Below are 7,601 nucleotides of genomic sequence, written 5' to 3' on the forward strand. Positions count from 1 at the left end.
TGTGCCTTTCCAAGCCTGTTCAGTGCAATTTACAGCAGGCCCTTTAGAGTCATTAGATTAGGAGGGCTCACCTGAGTAACTGATCCTGGATCAGGCACTGTAGCAGTGCCCCTGTTTGAGAGTGTCTGTGAACGACTACGCCTTGTGTCTTCGAAATGACATTAGGGTTCTGATGTTCTTCTGGTGTTCTGACATTCTGGTTTCTTCTCACTCACAGAAAAGAGGGGACGACTTTGAAACAGTGTCTTTCTGGCTGGCCAACACCTGCCGCTTTCTGCACTGTCTGAAGCAGTACAGCGGAGAGGAGGTAATGCAAGACGGATCCTGCAAAGTTTGCCTTCGCACAGCAGGTCATGCTTTCCTGCTGCTCATGGCCTGTGTGCTCCACTCTGTGTCTCCCCCTGCAGGCCTTCATGAAGCATAACACTCCCAGGCAGAACGAGCACTGCCTGTCCAACTTTGATCTGGCCGAGTACAGGCAGGTTCTGAGTGACCTGGCCATCCAGATCTACCAGCAGCTCATCAAGTGCATGGAGAACATTCTGCAGCCAATGATAGGTGAGAAGATTGCACTCCAGCACTTCAGAGATATTGCTAATGCCTCCCGGACACTTACGGTATTATTTTTCACAAAATGAACACATTTTCTCTCTTACTACATGTCAAGTATTATAATGCAACAGCAAGTAACAAATAATTTGATGCCCTCTCTTTCCATCTTGTGTGTGTGCATGCATGAATGTTTATGTGTGTTTGTGTGTGTGTGTGTGTGTGTGTGTGTGTGTGTGTGTGTGTTTGTGCCACAGTCTCAGGAATGCTGGAGCACGAGACAATCCAGGGCGTGTCGGGTGTGAAGCCCACAGGCCTACGCAAGAGGACGTCCAGCATCGCGGACGAGGGCACCTACACGCTGGACTCCATCCTGCGGCAGCTCACCTCCTTCCACTCCACTATGTGCCAGCACGGCACCGACCCGGAGCTCATCAAGCAGGTGGTCAAGCAGCAGTTCTACATCATTGGCGCTGTCACCCTTAACAACCTGCTGCTACGCAAGGACATGTGCTCCTGGAGCAAAGGGATGCAGATCAGGTACCGCCCAACGGGGCTGGGGACTGGGAACACGATGGCTAAGGGAGGATAGAGGTGGAACAGGGGGAACAGGATGGCTAAGGGGGAATAGAGGGGGAAAAGGATGGCTAAGGGGGAATAAGGGGGAACGGGGAAGAGGATGGCTAAGGGGGAATAGAGGCGGAACAGGGGGAAAAGGATGGCTAAGGGAGGATAGAGGGGGAACAGGGGGAAAAGGATGGCTAAGGGGGAATAGAGGGGGAACAGGATGGCTAAGGGAGGATAGAGGGGGAACAGGATGGCTAAGGGAGGATAGAGGGGGAACAGGGGGGAAAAGGATGGCTAAGGGGGAATAGAGGCAGAACAGGGGGAAAAGGATGCCTAAGGGGGAATAGAGGTGGAACAGGATGGCTAAGGGGGAATAGAGGTGGAACATGGGGGAAAAGGATGCCTAAGGGGGAATAGAGGTGGAACAGGATGGCTAAGGGGGAATAGAGGCAGAACATGGGGAAAAGGATGCCTAAGGGGGAATAGAGGCAGAACAGGGGGAAAAGGATGCCTAAGGGGGAATAGAGGTGGAACAGGATGGCTAAGGGGGAATAGAGGTGGAACAGGGGAACAGGATGGCTAAGGGGGAATAGAGGTGGAACAGGGGGGACAGGATGGCTAAGGGGGAATAGAGGGGGAACAGGGGAACAGGATGGCTAAGGGGGAATAGAGGCAGAACGGGGGAAAAGGATGGCTAAGGGAGGATAGAGGGGGAACAGGATGGCTAAGGGGGAATAGAGGCAGAACATGGGGAAAAGGATGCCTAAGGGGGAATAGAGGTGGAACAGGATGGCTAAGGGAGAATAGAGGCAGAACGGGGGAAAAGGATGGCTAAGGGGGAATAGAGGTGGAACAGGATGGCTAAGGGAGAATAGAGGCAGAACGGGGGAAAAGGATGGCTAAGGGAGGATAGAGGGGGAACAGGATGGCTAAGGGGGAATAGAGGTGGAACAGGGGGAACAGGATGGCTAAGGGAGGATAGAGGTGGAACATGGGGAACAGGATGGCTAAGGGGGAATAGAGGTGGAACAGGGGGAACAGGATGGCTAAGGGGGAATAGAGGCAGAACGGGGGAAAAGGATGGCTAAGGGAGGATAGAGGGGGAACAGGGGGAACAGGATGGCTAAGGGGGAATAGAGGGGGAACAGGATGGCTAAGGGGGAATAGAGGTGGAACAGGGGGAACAGGATGGCTAAAGGGGAATAGAGGGGGAACAGGGGGGACAGGATGGCTAAAGGGGAATAGAGGGGGAACAGGGGGGACAGGATGGCTAAGGTTGGCAGGGAACAGGGAAAAGGGGCAGGAATCGTAACTTAAAGTTTGCCGGTTTGATTCCTTGGTGGGCTACTGCTGCTGTACCCTTGGGAAAGGTACTTAACCCACAGTTGCCTCAGTAAATATCCAGCTGTACAAATGGATAAAATTGTAACTCATCTACTAAATGACCATAATGTAATGGAACAGGATAGCTAAAGAGGAACCTGGAACAGAAGAACTAGGGGGAAACGGGGAACAGAATGGCTATGGGGGACCAGGGCAGAACAGGAGTGCGAAGGGGGTTCTGTGTGTGATCATGTACAGTATCTCTCTCATAAGCCGTTGTTATGCATGCTTTGCAGTTAATGTGTTCAATATATCTGTGTTTTAATGTGTTTTTTTAAAGGAGCAAGTGGGGTAGCTTCTTGCTTCTTGCAAGTTGACAGTTAAATCTGCAGGATGTAGCAAAGGGTCTGTATGTGATGCACGTTGTTGCAGCACGTGACGTCACTTGTCCCGCTCCGGCTGCTCTCTCCTCGCCAGGTATAACGTCAGCCAGCTGGAGGAATGGCTGAGGGACAAGAACCTGATGAACTGCGGGGCCAGGGAGACTCTGGAGCCCCTGATCCAGGCCGCCCAGCTGCTGCAGGTCAAGAAGAAGACGGACGAAGACGCAGAGGCCATCTGCTCCATGTGCAGCGCCCTCACCACTTCCCAGGTACTCCCTCTCTGGGCCACTGTCTCTGGCTGGGCAGCAGGGGGAGCTAGCAGACCATTGTGTGGAGTGTCATAGGACATAAGTGATTTTTAAGCAGCGTTTGCTTGAAGCTTGACGTGCCTGTGCTTCATTTCAATCTCTCCCCAGATTGTGAAAGTGCTGAACCTATACACACCTGTGAATGAGTTTGAGGAAAGAGTCTCGATATCATTCATTCGAACCATACAGGTAAGTTTGAGGACGGCAAGGAGTGTGTGTGTGTGTGTGTGTGTGTGTTTGTGTGTGTGTTTGTGTGTGTGTTTGTGTGTGTGTTTGTGTTTGTGTTTGTGCTTGTGCCAGGTTCGGTGTGTGTGTTTTTGCCTGTTTGGGTGTGTATGTGTTTGTGTGTGGTTTTTTTCATATTTTGGATAACCTTTCATCTCTCTCACTTCTCCCTCAGGCGCGCTTACGGGACCGGAAGCAGACGCCACAGCTGCTCATGGACACCAAACTCATCTACCCCGTCACATTCCCTTTCAACCCCTCTTCTCTGGCCCTGGAGACCATCCACATCCCCAGCAGTCTGAACCTCAGCTTCCTGACACGCGTGTAGTCTTTCCCGACCTGGACATCCTCACACGCACGTAGAGAGTCTAAACTTTGGCTTCCTCACACGCATGTAGAGGCATTCTGAACCAGGATTTCCCTCACACGCGTGTGGAGGCATTCTGATTTAGGATTTCCTCACACGCGTCACTCACAGACACCCTTTCTTCTAAAGTCAGTGTGGGCGTGATCATTCAGATCAAGAACACTGAGAAACCGTCACTCTTAATGTTGACTGCCCCCTTAACAAGCAAACAGCAGTTTGGATTTGTTATGTGTTATGAATGGAAGCGTTTGTAGAGAATCTCGCGGTTCTTGGCCTTGGATAGGAAAGGAATGGTTGTCCGAAACCAGGTTTTCTGAAAGAATGCAGAGTCATGTGTACGATGCCTTTTTTTTTTACACATTGCTTAGCTTGGCAGTGTTCTGGTCAGTGCATCTCAATGCTCAATGACTGTGTCACAGTGCTTTTATTTTATTATATATATATAGATATATATATAAATATATGTATGTATGTCATATACTTTAATTGTTCCCCTTGAAAATCAGTTTTCCCTGACTAAGAAACATACAGGGATTGATTGTGCTCCAAATCATTTCAAAGACTGGAAAGGAAAACAGGTGACATACAGTCAGGTTAGTCATATATTTATGTTAGTAAGAGACAAAATGTGTAGAATAATTTTAAAAGGACAGATAGTGAACTATTTAATGTAGATGTTTATTTGTTAGCACAGATATTGTGATTTTTCTTAGCGCACTTATAGCCGATAGCAGCTGTGTCTTGTGTAGCTTACATATCCAAGAATATAATACTTATGCACTGCAGTATGTAGATTTAAGGTTATAATTCTCCTAAATATCAATATTGTTTACAGCTTGGACTTAAGCCTGATTATTACAGGAGTAACTCTAACTCTTTGAGGAGGCAGTGGAATCAAGACTTGTGGATCATGGTAGCTTCCCAAACCGTGTGTTTTTCAAGTGTGTGTTGCGATTTCAGTGGTCAAGGGCCTGTAATACTTAAGATCTAACACACACATACAGTAGGTGTGTGGGTGTGAGTGTGTCTGAGTGTGGGTGCGTACATGCATATGTGCGTGCGTGCTTACCTGAGGGATGCTGTCATAGATGCTTTATGGCTGTTTCTACTTTTGCTGTTAGAGGTCTCCCCAAAACCTGATGCTTTACACCAAGACTGTGAGGATGGCCTCTTCACAGTTCTATCATCATGCTGGGCACAGCCAGTTGGTCCTGCTCGGGGTTGTCTACCATTGAATTCACTGTCTTGCAAGCACAAAAAGCACACTGGGTGCCCCCCCCCCCCCCCCCCTTAAGATACAAACTGCTGTTTCTCAACAAAGATGAATATGCATCCAAGAATATTATCAAGCAGATAGTACGGTACGATATCTTTTTTTTTTAAGTTGTTTTTATTTTGTGTGCTGGCTTTTGGCAGGTTAAATGCATTACACTGAATGTGCAGAACAGCTTTTACAATGAGCGCTGTCAGCTTTGTTCGATCACCGTAGCACAGAGCAACGACCTACCGAATCCTTTCTCTTCACTCTAAATAAAGGAAATATGCACACCAAACCACTTCAGCCAGCAGGTGCCTGGGGCTTGCTTTCACTGTATTTAGTTAAACACAGCATCTGAGTCTCAGTGAAACTGTTAGGGACCTGCCCACTCCAGGGTTTTCCCCCCCTTTGTTAACTCTGTCACAAGGCCAGGCACAGCCGTGACTGTATTTACTGTTGTTCTACACAGCCAAATCTAAAACAACCTGCATGTCCTTAGTTTTACCGGTGACACCTGAAGACTGTAATACACAAACCCTTTTATCCAAAGACTGTGCAGTGTTTTTTTTTTATCAGACATGCTAGCTATCTTTTTGTCTGTGATAGGTCATCCCACACCTTGCTCATCACCCTGTTTTGATGGGTTTAAATGCATTGCTACTCACACATTTGTCACTTTACATTGATCCACCTTGTACCCACATTACTAAATGTTTTTTTTTTCTTTTCCCATTGCGTTTGTGTGCATTTGTTTTGCATCTACACTTATTTTGCACCTACACAATGAATATGGATTATCTATTGTAATTCAAAATGAGTACATCGATCAAATTCAGCAGGTTCTCCTGATTTATTTATATCTCGACTTTGTTAGTGGTACACTGTTGAGTAAAACCTCAGCACTGCTGTAATGTCACTTGGACTGCCACTGGAATATTGTAAATTTGCCTTTGGTCCTTATCTTATGGTATTATGTGTACTTAAATACAATGTACGGTATTGCAGAATAGGTTAAAAGTGCGTATGTGTGTATATTTACTTACATATCCACAAAATGGAACACAGTGGGTACATACTGAAAAATAAAAATATACATTTAATGGTTAGTCTGTAAAGAATGGTATAATCCTAGATAGAGAGAATAGAATGTGTCATTTCAGCCCCCCTTGCCACCTTCAACAGTATTTGTTAATCTACTTTTTTATTATTTCTAAGGAGCTCTAATGACCAGTAGTAATGCTGGTTAGCTGTAGCTGTATTGTATTTTTTTTCAGCTATAAAGAATAATTGCAGGTATATCAGTGATTTCAGTTCATATCGACTTCTCTCATCTTAAATACAACCATTCCACACTCAGACACCAAAATCATATTTCATCATCTCACATTTATGAACTACAGTGCATTTGTTTTTAAGATTTCAGAGTAGGACTTGTTTTTAGGATTTCAGAGGATTTGTTTTTGAGATTTCAGCAGAAATGAAAGTGAAAATACTGTACAATTTTAAATCTGATGCTTTCATGTCATTGCATTAAATTATGAATTTGTATGGCTGTTGAATTGACTATTTTAAATGTGCACAAAGCTCTCTGTCATCATTATCTCAAAAGTACCCTTGCAAATTGGCTAAACAATAAAGTAAACTCTTGTCTGAAGCAATTATTTTGAAACATATTTGTTTTACTTTTTGTTTTTTTTTCCTGATAAGAATGCCTTTCATGTTTTTACATGGTTTCCCATGTTGAGAACAGCTGGTGCCGTGTATTTTTGAGTGATCTTTGTGATGTCACCATGTTCTGTGAGACATGCCTGTACTGCAGCTTCTAGTGCAGATTCATTAGTGAGGTCTTTCATGAGGCAGAATTCACTGCTGTATGCAGAACTTGTGAACTTCTATCTATGGTGTGGTTCTCTGGTCATGGGGTTTAACAACATGTTGGAAATGGTGACAGTGGAATGTAACAGGATGTGCGAGTTTCAACTAAACGGCTGAACAGGAAATTTTTTGAAGGTATAGCAAGTTTGTTCAGGAGTTTGCCACACAATGGTTACATTAGAATAGGTACTAAGTGGGCTTTTTTCAATATATGAAATTCTCTTTATAAATGGTTACAGTATGTTGATGGTCTTGGCTAAAAAGTTTAAGTAACTAACAGATTTTGAAATCCTCACACAAAGCTTTGTCAAACCTGTTAATCAAAGTCATCTCCTCCCCCTTATGTGTGGACATCAGTGACATCATCATGCTACATGTACTGTAAATAATAGTTCATACATGCTAATAACAGCAAAAAAGATGCTGAAGATATCAACTTGCTTCTTTAGGACATGTTTTGCCTGACACTTCTGACACTGTTCTGCCCAAGGAGCAGTAAATGTGGGGATTTACACTGTTAGTAGTTCACAGTAGTTGTAATTAGTAACTGTGTTCACTATAGGAAAATGTGTACTACGGTACAAGAAACTGTCAAACCTGTATAGACAAATAAAGGAATTCAACACTGTACATGCATTCTTGTACTTATTTCAGGGTTGTCCTAAATATCCAATCAACTTTTTTTTCCAAAAATAATAATGGGCTATCATCATCATACAATTGTTCATGATGTGATGCTGTAATGG

At 44.8% G+C, this 7,601-nt stretch overlaps 1 protein-coding gene across 7 annotated transcripts in view; it reads left to right on the top strand.

Moving 5' to 3' along the window:
* The window catches only part of myo5aa (myosin VAa), a 62,203-nt gene extending 58,065 nt beyond the window's left edge, over positions 1-4,138 (top strand). For all 7 annotated transcript variants that reach the window (XM_036534520.1, XM_036534522.1, XM_036534521.1 and 4 more), the window contains 6 exons: positions 218-307; positions 408-558; positions 807-1,089; positions 2,917-3,091; positions 3,239-3,319; positions 3,531-4,138. In XM_036534520.1, the coding sequence (XP_036390413.1) occupies positions 218-307; positions 408-558; positions 807-1,089; positions 2,917-3,091; positions 3,239-3,319; positions 3,531-3,683 (933 nt within the window). In that variant the 3' untranslated portion in view covers positions 3,684-4,138. The remainder of the gene's footprint in view (positions 1-217; positions 308-407; positions 559-806; positions 1,090-2,916; positions 3,092-3,238; positions 3,320-3,530) is intronic.
* Positions 4,139-7,601: the final 3,463 nt, after the last annotated feature.

This window comes from Megalops cyprinoides, chromosome 8 (assembly GCF_013368585.1).
Source record: "Megalops cyprinoides isolate fMegCyp1 chromosome 8, fMegCyp1.pri, whole genome shotgun sequence".
In the NCBI taxonomy this organism is placed as follows: Eukaryota; Metazoa; Chordata; class Actinopteri; order Elopiformes; family Megalopidae; genus Megalops; species Megalops cyprinoides.